The sequence below is a fragment of the Vespa velutina genome, chromosome 3 (genome assembly GCF_912470025.1).
Source record: "Vespa velutina chromosome 3, iVesVel2.1, whole genome shotgun sequence".
NCBI classification, from domain to species: Eukaryota; Metazoa; Arthropoda; class Insecta; order Hymenoptera; family Vespidae; genus Vespa; species Vespa velutina.
The window spans coordinates 2521435-2543358 of record NC_062190.1 but is presented as its reverse complement, the minus strand read 5'-3'; the positions used below and the strand labels follow the sequence as shown (position 1 = coordinate 2543358).

Below are 21924 nucleotides of genomic sequence, written 5' to 3'. Positions count from 1 at the left end.
TGCTCTTACTCTTACCACAATTCTCATTTTACGGACTATCCCAAATAAGGATGTATCTTTCAATGATTCTCACTTTACAACTAGTCAATCCATCTAGTATACACAAATATACAAAAAGTATTGTTATCAACATATTTAAATAATAAATGAATTTCTTCTTCTTTTGATACAGATTGTAACATATTTTATTGCTTTATTTTTTATTAAACTGTTAAACCGACTACAAATCACCATTCACTCTTTCTTATTCTTCTTCTTCTTTTTCTTCTTCTTCTTATCGCATGGCTAGGCCCCGTGAAAGGTACTAATCCCAAAGACCGATCGAATTTAAATGCTCGTCTAGATTTGATTGTCGCGAAAGCCGCGAAATGATGATCCGCGCGAACGCATCCGTTTCGAGGACAACGTAACGAAAGAGAGAGAGAGAGTGAGAGAGAGAGATAGAGAGAGATAGATAGAAAGATAGATAGATAGATAGAGAGAGAGAGAGAGAGAGAGAGAGAGGCAGAGAGAGAGAGAAAGAGAAAGACACAGAGGGAGAGAGAGAGAATGAGTCGGATAGCACGGCTTTCCAAGGGAGGGTTTTGCGGCGAGACTCGAATGCTGGACCCGTTTGATAACGCCTGCCAGCCACGTATCTTGGACCCTGCAGGCTTTATTATAAACCATCACCCCTTTCTCTCTCTCTCTCTTTCTCTCTCTCTCTCTCTCTCTCTCTTTCTCTCTCTCTCTCACTCTCTTCCTCTCTCTCTTTCTCTAACTCTCCCGTACAGCTTCTTCCAAGCGCAAACCAACTTTCTCCGCCTTTGCTTTACTCTCTCTCTCTCTCTCTTTCTCTCTCTCTAGAGGCGTGACATATACTCCTCCGTATAATCCCGTAAATAGAAACGGACTACGTGGTGAGACAAGTATTAAGTTCTAATGAGATCGTTTGAATTTCGAAACTTCGTTCGAACGTTCTCGCGATGATGAAGGTAACATTCTTCTCCCTATCTGTTCGTTCGGACTTTTCTTCCTCGTAAAATTTTAATTTCCATTTCCTTTCTTTTTCTTTTCTTTTTTTTTAATGCATTCTCTTGTTTAATTTTATATTCTTTTATATATCTACTCTTCGTGTCATTATCACCTATCCTTTTCCTCGATGAAGTCGTAAGTCTTTTGAAGGTAGTGGGTGCCGGTAAGGAAAGATTCTTTCCGTTCTCTTCTCTCTATCTCTTCTCTCTCTCTCTCTCTCTCTCTCTTTCTCTCTTCCTCCCTCCCTTTCTTCTTTTCTTTCGCCGAGAAGGCGAGTGCCGACGATAACGAGCTGCGAGTAAATTTGCTGCCATTAGCCGCGCGAAAATAAAGGACGAGAGAGATATTAAATTAGCGGTTTGCCGGCTCCTACTACCACATCGTGTCTTCCTCAGGGCCGCATTTGATTCTCGTCGTTTCGGTTTTTCCTCTTGTTTTAAGATTAATCGGTATCGATGTTTCGTCTGGCCGATAACGATCAACAAAATGTTTCCTTAGATATTATTCCACGTAAAAAACGAATGTTTTTCGTTGTAATATTTTTAGATCTTGATTGTATTCTACTTTAAGAGCTTGATCAAACCAGATACTTTTTTTTTTCTAATATTACAACAATCGAGACTTTTCCTGACATTATTTTCTATCCTCCAAACTTTGGAGCTTTTCTTATTTTGTTTATTTTTTCGTTTCATTTTTAGAGACGAAACGTAACAACGAATATTTGTTTTTCACCTTCCTTTTTTTGTATCGAGTATGCTCTCTTTCTCTCTCTCTCTCTCTCTTTCTCTCTCTTTCACTTTCTCTTTCTCTCTTTCTTCCTTTGCTCTATCTTTCTCTCTATCTCTTTTTCTCTCTTTTCTTTGTAAGCCAATGAAACATTTGATCCTTTTCATTTGTAACTGCTTACTACAATCGATTGGACAATGTTCGAAATTCTTCCTAACACCAGTTTCCATCGTCAAGATGTCAGAGCTTTCAAGCTAGAGTTTCCTTTTTCAGGACGAAAAACGAAAGCAGAGTAGATCGGACAAGAAGTAATAGAAGTAGTAGTAGTAGTAGTAGTAGTAGTAGTAGTAGTAGTAATAGTAGTAGTAGTAGTAGTAGTAGTAGTAGTAGTAATAGCAGTAGTAGTAGTAGTAGTAGTAGTAGTAGTAGTAGTAGTAATAGTAGTAGTAGAAGAAGAAGAGTAGGAGGACACGAGGTCGGCAGTGACCTCAACGTCCGTTCGGATCTCGTTCGGATCTCCGAAAGATCTCTCGACTTCTTCTCTCGCGTGCACTTTGGCGACTAACGAGACGTTTTCCCTGCGAGCTGGATTTATCGTCGAACGCGAGCTCGACGTCCCGCCAACGAAAAGAGAGAAGAGAAGAGAAGAACAGTCTCTCTTTGCCAGTTGTGCTTAGAAAGTAAAGGATAAGCTATGCCTGTTTGCTACTACCTGCCTACTTGCCTTCTTGCCTGCCTGACTGCTTGCTTGCTTACTTGCTTACCTTTTGCCTGAGATTCGCACGTCGTGAACTCGTTTTTCGCGCTAATCGTTCGCTCGTCCACTGACACTGATCGCGCGCGCACTCTTACACACATTCCACTCTCTTTTTCTCTGTCGTGTAGTCCATCGTCGCTTCTTCGTTCAACGGAACTTCGTAACGCATTTCAAACTCGACTTCCGACGACTTACAATCTTCCCGAGTTTCTCTATAATAGCGGTGGTTCCTCTATAATAGTTCCTCTATAATAAGATGGATCGTGATCGATCGTGAATACGATTGTTAATTGTTTTTTTTCTTTTTGATTTGTTTTAATACATTTCATTGCGATAATATGTCAAACGATAACGTAAGAAACACAGGTTACGATATTTTTTAATAATAATATTTATTGAAATTAGATAGTAATTTAATTAGTAATAACATTATATCTTTCGTAAGAGATATTGAGCATTATCGTTTTATGGTTTATTATATGAATCATCAATGATTCATTTTATTCTGTCATTAAAATTCAAAGAATAGAAAAAGAGAAGAGCTTTAGTTTATAGAGTGACGTGGCATCAAGGGCAAATACAATAGTTAAGTTTTAAGATAGCCTCTTATAAATCTTTAATTTTCAATATTCCATTTCTTTTTAGTAAGAATGTTTTATGCAAAAAATGTTTAATTAATCAAAGTAGAAAAAAGAGAAACAGAGAAAGAGAGAAAGAAGGAAAGAGAGAGAGAAAAAGAGAGAGAGAAAAAGAGAGAGAGAGAAACAGAGAGAGAGAGAACGAAAAAAAAATAACAGGTACGTCTAGAAAATCCGACAAAATCTTGGAATAGTCCCCTCGATGAGAAAAGGATCGTTCTTGGAACGTAACGCACGAGCTGACTTTCATTCTCGACGTGAACAAATTGCGTACAAGACTTGGACGCGCGTACCTATGCTCGAGGATACGATCCACGAAGGTAAGAAAGGCACGCTAGTGTTTCTCTTCTGTCTCGGTGTAGAGGAGGGTAAATGAACGAGCAAAAATCATGGAGACGATAGGGTGGGGTGTGTTGAAGAGGAAAAAAGAGAAAAAGATATATATATATATATATATATATATATATATATAGAGAGAGAGAGAGAGAGAGAGAGAGAGAGAGCGAGAGAGAGAAACAGAGAGAGAAGTCGCGTATCTTTCGTTGATCGAAGCGCGTATTTCCAAACAATGCGCGAGCAAAGCTTGCTAGAAAGGAACGAAAGGACGAATGTGAAGAAGAAGCAGAAGAAGAAGAAGGAGGAGGAGAACAAGAGGAAGATGAGGAGGAGGAGGAGGAAAAGGAATGGTTTGGCAAAAAGGAAAAGGTGAAGGAGGTGGAGATGTCGGTGTGTGGAGAGAGAGAAAGAAAGAGAAAGAGAGAGAGAGAGAAAAGAGAGTACCGAAGGATTGGTCGAACGGTTGGCAGAGTGGTGAACCTCTCGACCAATCGGTATCGTCTGGCCTCCTCCGGTTTCTGGACCCATTCATAGATCAGCACGCTTGGAGGAGGACTTCGAACTGGTGGCGAGGATCGAGAGATCTTTGTCGATCTTATGCACTTACTCTCTTTCTCTCTCTCTCTCTTCTCCGCGAGAAGAAATAGAGGGCAAGTCGCATGGCGGCTCCATCGCGGCTTTCAACGATTGGCCAATTATCCATATGGATCTGAGAGAAAGAAATAAAGAAAAAGAAGAATAAAGATAGAGATAGATAGATAAATAGAGAGATAGAGAGAGAGAAAGAGAGAGAAAGATAGAAAAAAAGATACTCTCACGTTTCTCTTGTAGGACGGCAAAATTTATAACGCGATACGAGAAACGAAATGTAAGAAGAAATGAAGAGAAGACAGGATGAAGATGCTCGATTCCATGCTACGAGAGTAGTTTTCTCGATAATCGTTGAAATTCTTCGGACGATCGATAGAATCGATTGTGTATCCTTAGTCGCACGTACTTACTCGTTCCATACGTGGCAAGTGTATCGAAGTTCTTTCTCCCGAAAAAAAAAAGAGAAAGAAAGAAAGAAGGCGAGAGAGAGAGAGAGAGAGAGAGAGAGAGAGAAAGAGAGAGGGAAAGAAGGAGTAAGGGTAGGGGAAGAAGAAAAAGAGAAAGGCACAGTGGATGCGATTTTAGCAAAGGGACCCAAGAACGCAATATCACAAGCAACTTGCCATGTTTGGAGGAGAAGGAGATGGAAAAGAAGGAGAAGGAGGAGAAAGAAGAGAAGGAGGAGAAAGAGGAGAAGGAGGAGAAAAAGGAGGAGTCGCTTGAAACTAACAACATTTTCCCTTTTTCGTGTAAGAGAAGTCAACGATCGCTCCTCCTATCCGAGGACTCTACTTCTGTCTTTCTCTTTTGCTTTCGTATTACCGATTCGTATTAACGATTGTGGAAGAACGATTCGGTTAAACTATATAATGTGAAGAGTTTTCTTATAATGTGAAATTCATATACAATTTCGTTATCATCATTAGCATAATAACCATGTAAAATTTAATTATTTATCATCATCATTGTCGTCTTCGTATTCATCGTCGTTGCCGTCATCATCATCATCATCATTATCATTATGAAAAAGAGAGCGAAGTGAGCAGGTGCAGAAAGAAAAAGAGAAAGAGAGAGAAGGAGTCAAGGTAGTCGTTCGATAAATCTCGATGAGAACTACCTACCGTCTTACACGGAAAGAGCAAGAGGTCTGTTCGCAGTCGCGGGATGGCCTTCTAATAACACGCCTCGGCCTTCGCTCCGGGGGGTGGCGAACGGCACATGGAGAACGGCACATGGCGAACCGCACATGGCGAACGCCGAGTGAGCCGCTTGATTACAGGATGCCACTGGATGACGTGATATTAGCGTAATGAATACCGATCGGTACTTTGTGAGAAAAAGGACTGGAGCGAGAGAGGGGAGAAAGAGAGAGAGAAGGAGAGAGAGAGGAAGGGAGAGAGAAAAAGAAAGAGAGAGAGAGAGAGAGAAAGAGAAAGAGAGAAACAATCCCAATAATATATATCGTACGATAAAGGCAACAGGATGCCACCAATAATGCGTAAACTTCCTTCAGGCACGTGCGATCTAATATAATTACTGATATTAATTTAATTACCGAGAAATGGTTAATATGTACGATTAAAGGATGGTAAAGTCGATCAAAATGTTCGTTTCGAAATAAATACCCAACTTGAAAATCGTCTCACGTTCGTTCTTATCTTGTAATAACTGGATATTTTTGAAATTTTTTATAAGAACAATTTAAAAGATCTTTTTTATCCATCCGATGCTAAATATTCCGACATAAAAGAAGTATATATACTGAAAGAATATTGTTTCAATGTTCCTTTTCCATTTTAAATGAAATAATAAAGCAATTCAATATCACGTCAGATATATCAGATATATCTTTAAATAGACTCAGTTAAAGCTCAAAGATCAATATAGCTTTTCCCTTCGCTAATTAAACGGAAAAAAGGATTTTCGCGGACACGCACTTTTAAATGTGTAATAAATCTTTAAGATTAGCTAGCGTCAGTTCGACTCGTTGCATGTTACTTTTAACAAATCGAACGAGCGAGTTACAATGAGAAAATGAGAGAAAGAGAAAGAAAGAAAGAGAAAAAGAGAGAGAGAGAGAGAGAGAGAGAGAGAGAGAGAGAAAGAAAGAGAGAAGAAGGGGAAGCTTATGATTGAAATCACTCTGGTTGGGATTTTAAACGCGACTGATTGCGTTCGCAATCAGTGCTCTTTTGCGTATTTGAAAAAAGCAAGTAGGAAACGAGTTTATATCGTGCACGTGAAAGTATGTATGTACATTAACCTACCAATACCCTCATGATTTAGTGTTACAAAAGAAAGGAATAGTTTTATAGCGATATTAAATGCTCTTTCGCGTGCGCCCACCCCTATAGAATTCGTCGAACTCGAAAAGAGTGTTACTAGCGGTTTTTTTACGTACCTACCGTACTTATTTTCCACGAAATTCATCGTTGAAAGTAGTCACTTTCAGATGATTTTAAGACATCGTTCAATCGGTGATTAAAAAATTCAAGCGCGTATAGCCGAAGGCACGATAAAAGGATGATTACGAAAGAATGTTTCGGTCATCGGAAACTCGCTGCCGATACTTACTAAATAATCCTCCTGAAGCCGTGGAACCGTCATTAATTGCACGATACAACAGGATCGTGCGTGGAATTCGCATGGAAACGTGATGGATCATCTCAGTCCGTCGGATCGCAGTAGGTAGGGTAGGTAGGTAGACAGGTAGATATGTGAGTAGGTAGGTATCAAGCTACCTACCTACTTGAACGTTCGAACTTGTGTCTGACTGTTGCCGGATACAGTCGAAGAAATCGTTTGTAGAATATAATGAGTTCAAGAGTTCTTAAAGAATGATCGCTATCGATTCGTCATACTTCTTACTTTGTACAATGACTGCTCGACGTTTCGACCATCCTCAAATACAGTGTATGCCGAATGTCCTGATGATCGAAAGCATCGATGTCTCTTTAACGAAATATCCCTATCGAATAATAATGTAATTAGAAACGCGATAATGCTAATGTTAAAGTGAATTTTAAACAATAGCTTATTATTAATCATTACATAACTCGAAACGAATTAATTAATTATTCGATTGAGATTATTTTTTATCGTAGAGACACTCAAACTCTGACAGGATCATCATGGAGAGAAGATGCGTAAAAAAATTATGATTAATTGATAGAAACAAGCGGAAAAGAAGCGAAGAACGAAAGAGATAAAGAAAGAAAGATAGATAAATAGATAGAGAGAGAGAGAGAGAGAGAGAGACACCTGGGTTAGCAAATAATCCAGGAAGATTTGGATCATCTCACAACGAGCTCGAAATACGCTCGAGATTGGTTCCCTGAAAGAGTCGAAGATCGTTAGCAGGCAGGCCAGTTTCGCTGGCTCAAGAGAGAGAAAGAGAAAAAGAGAGAGAGAGAGAGAAAGAGAGAAAGAGAAAGAGTGAGAGAGAGGGGTCTATGGTTGGACCGATGGTGGTGGTGGTAGTGGTAGTGGTGATGAGAAGGATGAGGGTGCGGCAAGAGGGGTGCAAGAGGATAGTGGGAGAGGCACGACAGCCGAAGCTATGCGGATCGAGCTTATCTCGAACTCGCAGACGCGTCGCAATCGATATATCTCGCGAAGGCTTCTCTCGATAGCTGCCTAGCCGTTTCCCTTTCTCTCACTCTCTCTTCCTCTCTTTCTCTCTCTCTCTCTCTCTCTGATTTCTACCCTCTCGCATGTACCACCTATGCTTTCGAAAAGAGAGAGAGAGAGAGAGAGAGAGAGAGAGAGAGAGAGAGAGAGAGAAAGTCAGAGGGAGTGTGTTCAACGTTCGCGAGGAAATACACATGGCCGTAAAAACGAGCGAGGTGCGAACGCGGGGTAACGACGGCAACGACGACGACGACGACGAAGCGAACCGCTAGCTCCCTTTGCAGAAAAGATCAATTTTAGATTCGTTGCGATTTATAACTTCCTCTAATATGGCACCGATATCGTTTCTCGCTCGTTCTCTCTCTTTTCCTCTCTCTCTCTTTCTCTCTCTTTCTCTCTCTCTCTCTCTTATTCTCGCGCATTTCTCCTTCTATCTCCATCTTTTTCCGTGTGCACCTCTTTACCCAACCCTTTCTTAAACTTACTCTTATTCTTCGTAAACGATCATCGATATTCATTCGAATGTAAAATGTTCAAAAAAAGGAAGAAAGAAAGGCAAATTAAAAAATTGAAGAAATCAAAGAAATTAAAGGGATTAAAGAAAAGAATGAAGAGAAAGGAAAAATCGAAGGAATCGTGCTCGAAATCTTCGCACATGAAAGGGTAAGACAGAAAGCTTCACTTAGACTCGATCTCTTTTTCTCTTCCTTCTTCTCGGCCTAATTAGAGATCGTAAAATATATAGTCACGAGGTTGGCCGTAAGAGCGACAAAGAGGAAGAAAAGAAACTGAAAGAGAGAGAGAGAGTGGGAAAAAGAAAGAATGAAGAAATTAACATACGGGAGGGTGATTTATAATTACCGAAGACACACCACGGTGATTCGACGCACGCAAATGCAACTATCGTCCAGGTTTGAGAATCGTTTTGCACCAGACGCTGATTAACATATCTCCAGAGCGGTCGGACACCGCACGCCGGGGATAAGTTTAACACGTTCCACCTTGAGAGAGATCATTCGTGCTCGGTCTTGTGTATATCCGCGTGTGCACGTTCCTCGTCTCCGAACATGGTCAAAGAATATACATAAGAGTGAAAGAGAGAAAGATAGAAAGAAAGAAAGAAAGAAAGAGAGGTGGGGGGATTTTGCGATCCTTTTCTCGAAGTTCCACTACCTCTCACGAGGACCTTCGATATCACGCGAGAGAGTGCAAGAGAGAATGAGAGAGAGAGAGAGAGAGAGAGAGAGAGAGAGAGAGAGAGAGAGGATCGTCTTGTTCCTCTCTATATCTTCGTATTCCTGCATTCTGATCGTATGAATGTAACTGGATCGCAAGGGAGGACGATCGTGGTAATCGGAGAAGAACAGCATCTTCCTTTCGTGTTTCTTCGACTTTGAATCTCGATGCGCGGATAATTAAAGAGAAAGAAGAAGGTGAGATCGAAAGAGACAGAGAGAAAAAGAGGGAGAGAGAGTTGAGAGTGGAGAAGATTAATTTATAAAATATAATTGCCGACAGCTCGTATAAATACTTTCTTTCTCTTTTTTCTTTCTTTTCTTTTCTTTTGTTTTTCTCTTTTTTTCCTCGTAATTTATCGACTTCCTTATCGTCCACTTCTCACCCTTTTTACTTTCACACGAAACGAAGACTAAGAGCACTGCATTCGAAGATATATATATATATATATATATATATATATGTATTTTTTTTTGTATTATTCTTTCTTTTTATAACAAATGTCGATATTCCTGCGAATCGATTTAACCGAATCGGACCACAGCAGCAAGTATTACACGAATCTCTTCGATTTCTACTTGCCGACGTGTTCTCATCGTTAACGTCGAATCGAAAGTGCGATCAAGAATCGCGACGGGAGTTCCTCGTCCTCCTCTACGTCTCATATCTGCGATATCTCACACTCTACATACACAAACGCATATACGTACTTCGTGTTTCTCTATGTATGTAACCTGGACGTAAAGGCATACCTTAGGCGAAGAGCGTATACGTAAACAACGAGCGCAAGTTCCGTTATCAGCGAAGCACAGCGTCGTTCTCTCTCTCTCTCTCTTTCTCTCTCTCTCTCTCTCTCTCTTTCTCTCGCACACGGGAATCCTTCGACGACGATGGTGGTGGTGATGGTGGTGGTAGTGGCAGAGGAGGTGGAGGTGGTGGCGGCGTCTTTATCGCGGATGGTGGCGCGTCCCGTTATCAGGCGGCCATTAGAATATCTAAATACCACCCCCGCGCTCCGATCTCGCTCTCACCGAGCAACTATCCTTCCATCCCCTGTTACGGGGTAAAACGCGAGCTACCGTTGGGAGTATCGTCTATCACTTAGATACAGCTTTGGAGAAGACTCTGATTAGATGAGTTATTAGATTTTGTGAAAAGTTTTCTTGGATGATGATGTTCTTTTTTTTATTTCTTTCTATTATTATTTAATATCTCTATAAAGCGATAATTAGTTGTTTTTCTAAAAAGTTGGTTTTCCTTTTTTTAGTTTTAATAATACTGTTTTATTTTATCGTTAAGGGAATAAAATGTTTTGATGAACACTTTATATCGTTGATAATCAAAGGAAAAAGATGACAAAAAGTTTGTTTATCAATTCATATTCGTCATTTCGTTTTAATTGGCATTAAAAAAAAAATGGAGGTAAACACGTTTGTTTATGAAAAAATTAGAATGTAAAAAAAAAGAAATCTTTTTTTTTCCAAGATCAAATGACATCTCCTTGTAAAGAGATACATTCTATCAGATAAGACCTTATATTTCTGAGGTGCCTTTTATTTGTTCGTTATTTTTCGTAAGCAAAAAGAAAAGAATTACATCTGCATCCAAAGTTATGTTAATTTCTATGATCGAATATTTTTTTTGTTATCATAACCCCTCAATCGAGTATGTACTTCCGAAAAGGGATCAATCAAGCATATGCGCGTGTTTGTGTGTAGGTATGATCGAGAAAAGAAATTTTTTTCGCTCTATGTAGGTCAATAACGCGAAGCGAAGCATCTAAGTAAAGCGAATTTTTTCGAAGTGACATTAAAGAGGATAGGTGTCTTAAAATTCTATACGAAAAGATACGCTGTATATATTTTTTTGTTTTTCTTTTATTCTTCTTTTTCCTCTTTTTCTTATATTCGCTCGTTCGTTCGCTCGCTTATAAAGGAAAGAGAAATAAGAATTTCTTCGCGATCTGTTACCACGGATAAGAAGTTTGTATTGAAGGCGACGAATCTCTTTCACCCACCCTCGCTCTTTCAGCACATTCATATCCGTCAATCTTGGCCGTCTTATCGTCTGACAGCAGCCTTTTCCCAGCGGCGGCTCCTCTTCTCTCTCTCTCTCTCTCTCTCTCTCTCTCTCTCTCTCTCTCTCTTTCTCTCTCTCTCTCTCTCTCTCTCTCTCTCTCTCTCTCTCTCTCTCTCTCTCTCTCGTGTGCGCTCACGCGTATTCATACCTCCCTTTCAACCGTCCGTCTTTTTATCTATCCCGTTATTGTAAAACATTCGTGTATCGAGTGTTTTCAAGAGGAGAGACATTCAAAGGAGACGTTTAAATTTCCCGCTGTTTTCTTTTTTTTCTTTTATTTCAAGATCGAAGATTTCATTTTTTTAATTGCAGGAAAAAATCATCATCGAAAAATTTTTCAATACTTTGTAAACATATCAACAAGATGTTTGATTTCTTTTTCGTTTGATTCTTCATGGAGAATTTCGAGTGAAAAGGAGAAAACGTAAAGAGAGAGAAAGAGAGAGAGAGAGAGAGAGAGAGAGAGATGGAGACAGGGAGAGAGAGAGAGAGAGAGAGAGAGAGAGAGAGAGAGAGAGAAAGGGTGGTCTCGCGAAGGTAATCTCGTGCACCGAGTACTCTGCCTTAGAAGGGTTAAGTTGTAGAACGTCGACTGGCCGCCGAAGATAAGGACGGCCGAGGATCGTTCTCGTCGAGCCGCAGAATCCGCAGGACCCTTTAACCAAGAATGAGAGAGAGAGAGAGAGTGAGAGAAAGGATATGGAAAGGGTGTCGCGAGAGGGATCCCCGGAGAAGCTCGACGACAGCGTTCCTTTCGCAAGAGCGCGAGATCTCTCGCGAGAGAACGTCGGACAAGACTGATAAAGTTATGCACGGAAGTACTGTGATTATGAAAACGAGACGGCCGTGAAAAGGGGCCAGCAATTTTCAAATCTCCTAACTACTTAATGTTCTACCACTTACTATATTGTTGAATGCATGCTTTTCTCACTTACCTGTAACAGAAATTAAAAAAAAATACAATTAGAAAAGTTTTACATCGCTAAAATTGTAGTAATAATATCAATATTATTATTATTATTTTTATAATTATTATTGTTATTATATTAGCTTAAATACTCATTTAAATTAATCGCAAATAGAATTCGTAGCAGGACTAACGTAGTTGATAAAACGTTAGGTTCATATTAAATTTACTTCGAATCCTGCTGAACTCTCTGTTCTCGCAGTCTCTTTTTCTCGCTTACGTTCTGATATTCTCTCTTTATCTACTCCACCTCTCTCTCTTTCTCTCTCTCTCTCTCTCTCTCTCTCTATCTCTCTTTCTCTCCATCCTTCTCTTCTCGTTGGCTCTATCGGTTGGCATAAATCAGGCTCGCGATCTTAATAAATGCGAGAGAACGACGAAGGCAATGCCGGGAGAGGAAAACGAGGAAGAGTGAGACGGGACGAGTGAGAGCAACACAGTGAGTGAGTGAGTGAGTGAGCTAGTGAGAAAGAGAGAGAGAAGGAGAGAAAGAGGGGGAGAAAGAGGGAGAGAGAGAGAGACCGAAGGGATGGCCGCGAACGAGGGATGTGTAGAAGGGTGGTATGAAACGTCGAGGTGGTTGGTAGGCAGCTAATATCCTCCTGCCCGTATCCCTAGGCTCATCTCAATAAATTCAATATACTTGTGTAAATCGGAACCCCTTCTACCCCCTCTCTCCAGCCATTTCATACCGGCGCTACGTCATCCCCTTCTCACACTGCGAGAGCCGCCTTCCAATGTCGTCCCTCTTTCCGTGGGACGGAGATGAGCTGTGCCAGCCCTCCTCTCCTACTCCTCCTCTTACTACTCTACCTCTGCCTCTTCTATCCCTCTCTATCGGGCTCCACCCTACGTCTACACCCCTAGCGATAATGTATCGGTTATTGATTACCCGTAATGAGCTGCTCGCTTCAATTTTTCTACCTACTACCACTAGATATTCTCTCTCTCTCTCTCTCTCTCTCTCTCTCTCTATATATATATATATATATATATATATATATATATATATATATATATACACATATATATCTACCTATCTTTCTTTTCACTCGAACGTGATACGAGATATATACAAGAGCAATTTTTTAGACCGTTTTTCTGCACGTGATTTTTTTTCCTCCCTACCGAACGACAAGCGTTATCATTTAGGAAGGGTAAAGAAAAAAATAAATTTGATATTATATACCGCGAACGACTTTATATACGCATGTGTATGTGTGTGTGTGTGTGTGTGTGTGTAAAAATAAAGACTCACGCAGAACAAAGAGGCTTTCTTTCTTTTTTCTTTCTTTTTTTCTTTCTTCCTTTCTTTTTCTCTCTTTTCTTCGCGGACTCTCGCATTACCAACATGTACCAACATGTGCATGTATGTATGCATGCAAGTAAGTACCTAACTTCGCGAAGTACCTTCTCGATCGTGAAGGCCGAAGGAATTCTGCGTACGATCTTCGAGCGAGATCGAAGGAAGGCACATCGCACAATGGGCCATAAAGATACTTCGGGTCTTCGTGCATCCGCAGCATAATCCGGTCGGCTAACGACAATACGAAACGATCGAATTATACAAATTAGAACGTCGAACCCGGAAAGCAGCTCGTGGTGGAGGCTACTTCAAGCTGGAGAGGAGCCATTCGTCCTTGAACGTCGAAATACATTCTCGGTAGGTAGATCCGTTTTCTCTCTCTCTCTCTCTCTCTCCCCCCCTCTCGCTCGCTCGCTCGCTCGTTCCCTCGATTTAAAATTCTCATCGTCCATCGTTCTATCGGTCCAAAAGCCATAGAGTACCTCGTTTTCATACGACACGCCTATAATCGTTCTTAGCTTCGTTAATGGATCTCCACTCGCTTGGCCGGGAATATCCTTCGAAGAGAAACCCTTTAAAAGTTAGTCGCGAAAGGGATGCTACAGGCACTCAGCCAGGAAGAACAGGAAGGCAGGGAGCCTCTCATTCGGCGACTCGTATATTTCCGGGCAATTTCTTAGCGATCAACTATAGTAGCAGAAAAGGGAAGGTCCTGGTTAGTTTGGATGAATGGTAGGAAGGTTACGTACCGAGAACTCCGCTATCTTCGTCTCGCTCTTACTAACACCATCCTTACTCAATATCTATCACCCTTCTCCATATCTACCTACCTACCTACCCCCGATTCTCCACCCCCTCCCACTGGCGAACCCGAACAACGAGCTTTTCATCGAGTCGTTAGTTAACGGCACGCTCGTAGAAACCCAGCAACTTCTTCCCTCTGAATTGGAGACGAGCCCGAACGCGTCGTCGGACTATCCTCGGAGTTATCGTCGTTAGAGTTATCGTTCGAATTATCGTGCCAACATTACGATTTTAAAAATATCAGGGCTAATGCGACTCTTACTCCCACTTCCTCTCCTTCTCTCTCTCTCTCTCTCTCTCTCTCTCTTTCCTTCTCCTTCTATAGTAATTTGTGAATAGTAGCCCAGCTGCGATTCAGACACTCTTTCTATCCATTCTACAATGAATTACAATGATTAATCTTAAGGGAGATATCATTCGACGGGAGCGGAGGGGGGACGATCGAATTCTTGATAAACGATCAAGGTTATTACGCTTTTTTTTCATTTTTTTCCTTTTTTTAAATGAGTCGTAATTTATATTTTCTTCCTTTCCTCGAAAAACAGTGTCCTATCTATATCTCTATATCTCTCTCTCTTTGTCTCTCTTTCTCTCTCCTTCTCAAGTCCGAGTTACAGAAGAAGCTGCTAGCGAGATAAAAATAATAAATCATCGTGTGTGCAAGAGAAACGCGCGTATCCCAGACGCACATGCATTGCCGATTTCTCCGGTATCGTGGCCCGATACGGAAATGGGTATACGTAGGGAAAAAGAGAGGAAGAGAGAGAGAGAGAGAGAGAGAGAGGGAGAGAGAGAGAGAGAAGGAAGGAAAAACGGAGAGAGAGATACGCTCGTTTCCATCGGGACTATGCGCAACCACGCAGCAAACGCTGCCTCTATGAACCGTGTATATGTAAGACTGTGTAAACGTCTATCTAAATGTGTGTTTGTATGTGTCTATGTATATATATATGTGTATTGGTGTTACGTGGGGGATGGGTGCCAGAGGGTGTAAGGTTCGTATCTTGAACAGGGCGCACCGATTAATAACGAGCAGTCGTTACGATAGATAAGGAAGTGCTGCGACTCTCCCTCTTATTTCTTTCTCTCTTCGTAGGGAGGTGACTGGGGGAGAGGTGTTGGGAGGGTAGTAGGAAGAGGAATAGGACACTCTTTCTCCTTCTCCTTCTCTTTCTCTTTCTCTTTCTATTTTCGAAGAGGGAAAAAAACGGGTCGCGTGAGATACGTCTAGTTACAACTAGATGATAACATGCATCTCTATCTATTTCTTATATTTCTTTTTAGTCTTTTTTATATTTTCGGACATAAACGATCGAATGTTAATTCACAATATATTTCATCAATCATTTTTATGATTTATTTTCTTATTTTTTTCTTTTGATTCCGAATCATTTATCTTTTAATTCAGAATAAAATTCAGAAATTATAAATCGAGATATTGTTGAACTTGATGAAGAAAAAGAGAGAGAGAGAGAGAGAGAGAGAGAGAGAGAGACGAAAAAGAAAAAGAGAAAGATAAAAGGGTTGATTCGTTTTATTTCACAACGCTATCGACGCGAAGGCGATGCTCGGTTCCCACCGGGTAAAGAAAAATTCATCGTAATCAAAAAACTCGGTCTACAAGAACACGACGCCATACATACGTAGTGAATACATATGTACATAAATAAGGAAGTACATACACATACACAGACAAAAGAATATTTCTATAGAACGGATCTCTCTCCCTGGGCCACAAATTCTTCAGAATTCCGCGCCCGGTGACTGGCACTGGCGACCGCGTGCGCTTCGCGATAAGCTCTTATAACACACCAATCCACCGACACAAGTCCGATGACTATGACGACTACGACGATGCCATCGCACGGATTATTCGAGTCGACAACTTTTTGAGGATATGTATCGAATGATACCCCCTCACTCACTCCACCTCTATCTCCACCCCAACCTTCCCATTATTTTCGCGCCGATTCTTAAACGGATTCATACTTATTTTTTTGGATTTTTATTCATATCCCAAATAAATAACGATATGTCCCTTTAGGATATTTACTCTAAATAATTATAAAAAACATTTTTTAATATCTTTTGTCCAAGAGAATATTATAATTATTGATAAAATTTCAATGATCTACTAAAACTTTAGTAGATTTATTGTAAATATTTTCTTTTTTTAAATAAGTACCATTTTATATAAATAAGTACGTTCGTATATATGTCGCAGTTAAAGTAAAATGATGAAGATAGAATGATACATATCTGATATTTGAATAACAGGGTTAAAACGGTCCATCGGTAGAAAGAAAAGGAGGAAGATATATTTCTTGGTGGAAAGTCGAATTTTCAATCGATCGGTTCTTATCGTTCTACTCAGCTACACAAGAAACACGTATGAAATAGTCGGTAGGTTCGGTGAAGGAACGATTCGGATGATCTTTCACTCCCGGTGAAAGATACGAAACAGAGAACTCGCGTAACCGGGGCACAATGGTGAGATATCGTTGCCGGGCCATTACCTCTGTATCCAACAACGACCACGATGTAAGGTGGAAACGAATGAACGAACGAACGAACGAACGAACGAACGAACGAACGAACGAAGACGGTTGGCTCGTCTACGATGTCGATGTCACACTTTGTCAACTTTGTATATCAATCAACTGGCAACCGTAATGTTCCTGGGATATGCTGAACGGCCGATAAAGAATATCGATGTGTGTGAAGAAAAAGAAAAGAAGAAAAAGAAGAAGAAAATGATGAAAACGAAGATGAGGAAGATGAAGAAGAAGAAGAAGAAGAAGAAGAAGAAGAAGAAGAAGAAGAAGAAGAAGAAGAGGGCGATGAGCCGAGTTTTTTGATAAAACAGGAACCCTCCGACAGACACGTAGGACACAACATCATACCTATCTATGTATAAACCAGGCGTGAATCTCGTCGGGGCTATTAACCACGAAAGGAAACGCAGCCGGTATCGATATTGCTACGGTATCGAGTATCGATGTAGAATACAAGCCTATCGGGACCGGATATTAATTCCATCGAAATATCTCTACGGAGTTAGAAGTGTCTAAACGAACGAAATATTAGCTCTATCTAGTGTTTCCCTTTCTCTTTGGTATAACCATTCGTATCTATCGATACGAATTGGAGATCGAATACTATAAAAATTATTATTATCGTCAAACGTTGGACAGACCACGAGTATTCTCTTTTTCTCATGGATCGTACTGATCTGCCACGGTGGTGCTGATGGCCTTAACGAAAAAGAGTAAAAAACGATCAAGCGAGAGAGAGAAAGAGAGTGAGAGAGAGAGAAAAAAAGTGAGTGAGTGAGAGAGAGAGAGAGAGAGAGAGAGAGAGAGAGAGATAGAGAGAGAGAGAGAGAGTCCTTCAGGGCTGCATCGAGATCGAGACGATGAGCACCAGGTGTATTGAGAGAGAAAGAGAGAAGACTGAACCAAGAAGAGAGAGAGAGATTGAGGGGGAGAGAGAGAGAAGTAAGCTCTTCATGGTGCACATGGGGACGGTTCGCCGATGCAATGCAGATACGACCCCTACCTACTCTTCTCTCTTTTCCCTCTTCTTCCTCTTTCACGCACAGTCATTCATTCGACCTTACTCTCTCTCTGTCTCTCTCTCTTTCTCTCTCTCTCTATCTCTCTCTCTCTCTCTCTCTCTCTCTCTCTCTTCTCTATCTCTCTCTCTCTCTCTCTTTCTCTCTTTCTTTCCAGCGGAGCAGCAGGATGAGAGAACCCGAGATGCCCTCCTGCAGATACAAATGGGTACCTATGCCAACGGCGCAACCTGTTATTATACATTCCCCTATACAAACAACGTGTTAATCGGACCCACACCCTCTGCGTATCGTGCACCAAGCGCGACTCTCTCCCTACCTACCTATCTTCCTCCCTCCCATCCCCCCTTCCTGCCTCCCTTCCTTTTCGCTATAGACCGAGGGATATCCGATACTCTTCTTCGTCTTTGGTGAAATCGATTCATCGATCTCTTTCTTCCTACCTTTCTTTCGTTCGTATAACGTCGAACGATAGAAGACGTTTCAATTTTCGGATATTTAATGATCGTTTCTCTTTTTTTTTTCTTTTCATCCTTTTCTTCTTTTTTATTAACGATATGAATTTTATTTTACCGTTAAAAGAAAAAAAGAAAAAAGAACTATCTTAAGTACAAATGATTTTTTATTGATTAGCTCGATTAAAAATGTAATAAACCATTTAATTGGGTTTTTAGTTATGAAATAAAACAATATTTATAATAATTTACATATGTAATATGTAAAAGTAAATTAAAATTAACCAAAATGCAAATATTCTCTGTGCGAACATCCGCAAACGTTATCAATATGCTTGAAGGGAAATGAAAAGAAAAAAAGAAAAGAAAAGAAAAAAAAGAGAACGGACACACCCTCTTGGTACGTCAGCAAGATCGATACACGATCCTAAGAGCTCGAGAATAGATCATGATCGACGAGGAAGAAAGAGAGAGAGAGAGAGAGAGAAAGAGAGAGAGAGAGAGAGAGAGAGAGGGAGGAAGGGGGAGAGAGAGAGAGAGAGAGAATTGCCAACTCGCCGGTTTCCCGACGTAGAGACTTATCTTCCTGACTCCGTTCGTAGCCCTCCCTCCCTCTCAACAACCCTCCCTGGCCGGCCGTTTCCGATATTAAAAATATCTACCGGTAGATAGGCGCTCGACTATCGGCATTCGAGCACTCGAAGGAACCTCTATTAAAAATAGCTATCTCTATCTGAAGCCGGGAGTGTGCACACCAACCAACAACATCGTTGCTTTCATGTTAGAAAGAGTGAGAGAGAGAGAGAGAGAGAGAGAGAGAGAGAGAATGAGAGAGAGAAAGGAGAGACAGAGAGGGAGGAGTTCTTTCTATCTCTTTCTATCTTCCGTGCTTCTCCACTAGCTGCCACCCCTCCTCTCTCTCTCTATCTTGGTCTCATAACTTTTGCGAAGAAAGGAGAAGGACAGACACGGTCTCGTGCAGGAACGTAAAAAGCACGATTTCTCAGAAGATACGGGATCTTATCGCGAACAAATGTTTGGCCCCGTTTTATCGGCGAGACTTATCGTTCTTCTTTCTATTTTTCCTTCTCTTTCTCTTCGTGTTGTAAGATCTTAGAAGAAAGAGAGAGAGAGAGAGAGAGAGAGAGAGAGAGAGAAAGAGAGAGAAATTGGACCGATTTTTTATTTTCATTTCGATCCTTGATGATCCTTACGTTGTTCCATGGAAGATTTCACGAACGTGTTACTGTTCTACGAAGGAGAGAAAGAGAAAAAGAATATGTATGAGAGAGAGAGAGAGAGAGAGAGAGAGAGACAGAGAGAGAGAGAGATGAGATCTTCGGAGGATAGACACGAAGGAACGGAATTAATTGGACGATTCAAAGAACGATCGTTGCATAGGCGGTCACGTTTCGATGATCTTCTAGGATTTGGATTTTCAGAATGAACAACAGTGTTCAAGGATACAGTCCGAAAACCGGATTATAAAGTATCGAAAAGCAGGTACCTACCGATCACGAACTCTTACTCCTTCGTTTTAAATTTTTACACGTGTGCGTGTTGTTATACGTATGTAACTATGTGTTGGCACGAACGAGAAGAAAAAGCGGATAAAGAAGTCCCGGGTAGGATAGGGTTAGCCACGGAGGGATCGATAGATCGATCGATGGGTCCATCCAACGTTAACACGCCTCTCCCGATCGCCTCGTGCCCTTTCCCTTTTTAACTTTTTCTCCTTTCCTCTCCTCTCCTCTCCGCATCACTCTTTTTTCCTTCTCTTATTCTCTTTTCTTTTCTTTTCTTTTCTTCGTCCATGCGTTTATGTGAGACGAATAACGCCCGTTGATGAAAGAAAAAGAAAGAGAGAAAGATAGGAAAAGAGAGAGAGAGAGAGAGAGAGAGAGAGAGAGGAAGAGAGAGCTAAAACTCGTCGTCGTAGCGCGAACTAAGACTGAATGAGAGGAGAATATAAGAGTAAAGAGAGAAAGAGAGAGAGAGAGGAGAGAGAGAGAGAAGAGAGAAGGAAGATGCCTCGAGGGAGCCCTCGTTGCACAATTATCTCATTTGCCGATCGGACCCTCCCACGTGTTAATTTGCTTGTTGGTTAACCCGGCGTCCCTCTTATCGTTTATTTCGTTCTTGCCTTTCGTGGAACCCTCTTCTTTCTCCTCCTTCACGAGTTTACTCCTCTACTCTTCTCCTTATCCATCCTTCTATCCATCCATCCATCTATCCATCCATCCATCCGTCCATCCATCCATCCTTCCTTCCTTCCTTCCTTCCTTCCTTCCTTCTTCCTTCTTCCTTCTTTCTTCCTTCCTTCCTTTCTCCTTCCTTCCTTTCTTCCTTTTTCTCTTTTTTTTCCTTTCTTTTTCTTTCTTTCTTTCTTCCTTTTTTCCTTCCTCCCTCGTCTTTGAAATCGTGATCAACCTGGTTCGCGTTCTCTTCTTTCGAGAGATCGAAAAACGTGCGAGAATATATATACATGTGGAAATGCGTGTGTATGTGTGTGTGTGTGTGTGTGTGTGTGTGTGTGTGTGTGTGTGTTTGATAAAGAGAGAAAGAAAATAAAGATAGATAGAAAAGACACGGATCGATCGACAATGACTCAGTGAGATCGTGTTAAGATAAAAATAGACCGGAATATCGATAAAAGTTGTACTTCTTTAGCTATCCTTCTTTTGCTCTTGAGACGACGATAATATTGCGTAGCAATCGAAATAAAAATCGTCGATTATGTCGTATAATAATCCCAACAATTTGTCGAACGATTGTAATATCACTTAGTTTATATAAAAAAAAAATAGACAAATAATAAAAAAACAAACATAAAAATAAAATAAAAACAAAAAAAGATTACCTAACGCTCGCAGACAATATCTTAACGAAGGACGCATAGTTAAATACACATACACGTATAGACGCGTATATGTGTATGTACGAGATAGATTTTAATTTACTATTGTCACGTATCTCTTTCTTAATAAGTGTGTCATCGAGAGAGAAAATCAATCGTTTGTTTTAATGCCATCTCGACTTTAAAACGAAAGCGTAGTTCGACGGTGGATACATACATAAGTGCGTTCAAAAAAAGAATAGAAAAAAGAAAAGATTTCGATCGATCGATAGATTAATTGATCGATCGTTCGGTCGATCGATTGAAGAATAGTATCGGGACCCATGGAATTCTCGTTAATTATTATCGTCCACGATGCGATACGTATCTAGGGGAACGATGATGAAATTTTGTTTGAACGAAACGATATCTCCTGTCCCCTGATAAAGATCAACGATCTACGATCTCGTGCATCGAAACACGAGTAATCGATCGTTCTCATTTCGTCGAAATCGAGATCTCTAATCGGACATGAAACGCCAAGAACAAAGGGAAGCAAACAACGTAGAGCAAAAGTGAAGTAATGGGGGAAAAATATCTGATAAAAAAGAAAAGAAAAAAACAAAACAAAAATTAAAAAATAACAAAAAAGAAAGGTAAAAAAAAAAGAGAAAAAAGAAGAAAAAAAGAGAAGAGAACAAAATTCTTGGAGTAACAGAAAGAAAGAGGAGAGAGAGAGAGAGAAAGAGAGAGAAAGAGAGAGAGAGAGAGAGAGAGGACGTTGTGGAACGACGACGAAGCGGCGGCGACAGAGGAGGAAGTGACGTCACGCGAAAGTAACGAGCCTCGCTCAGCCCCGCGATAAAGAGCTAATCGCGCGATCTTAATGAACTCCTCCCATTAACGCTCCGAGGCCGCGACCAGCGCGCGACGTTCGTCGAAACTCTCACACAGACATACACATTCTCTCTCTCT

General features: G+C 40.8%; 1 protein-coding gene across 3 annotated transcripts in view; it reads right to left on the bottom strand.

Moving 5' to 3' along the window:
* LOC124948024 (zinc finger protein ush) overlaps nucleotides 1–21924 on the bottom strand; it is a 139275-nt gene that overhangs the window by 18768 nt on the left and 98583 nt on the right. Inside the window, exon 1 of one of the 3 annotated variants that reach the window (XM_047491049.1) lies at nucleotides 2505–2715. The exons of the other annotated variants lie outside the window; for them this stretch is intronic. Within the exon in view, the coding sequence (XP_047347005.1) occupies nucleotides 2505–2598 (94 nt within the window). The 5' untranslated portion in view covers nucleotides 2599–2715. Of the gene's footprint in view, nucleotides 1–2504; nucleotides 2716–21924 lie in introns of those variants that run through there. 3 annotated transcript variants of the gene reach the window in all.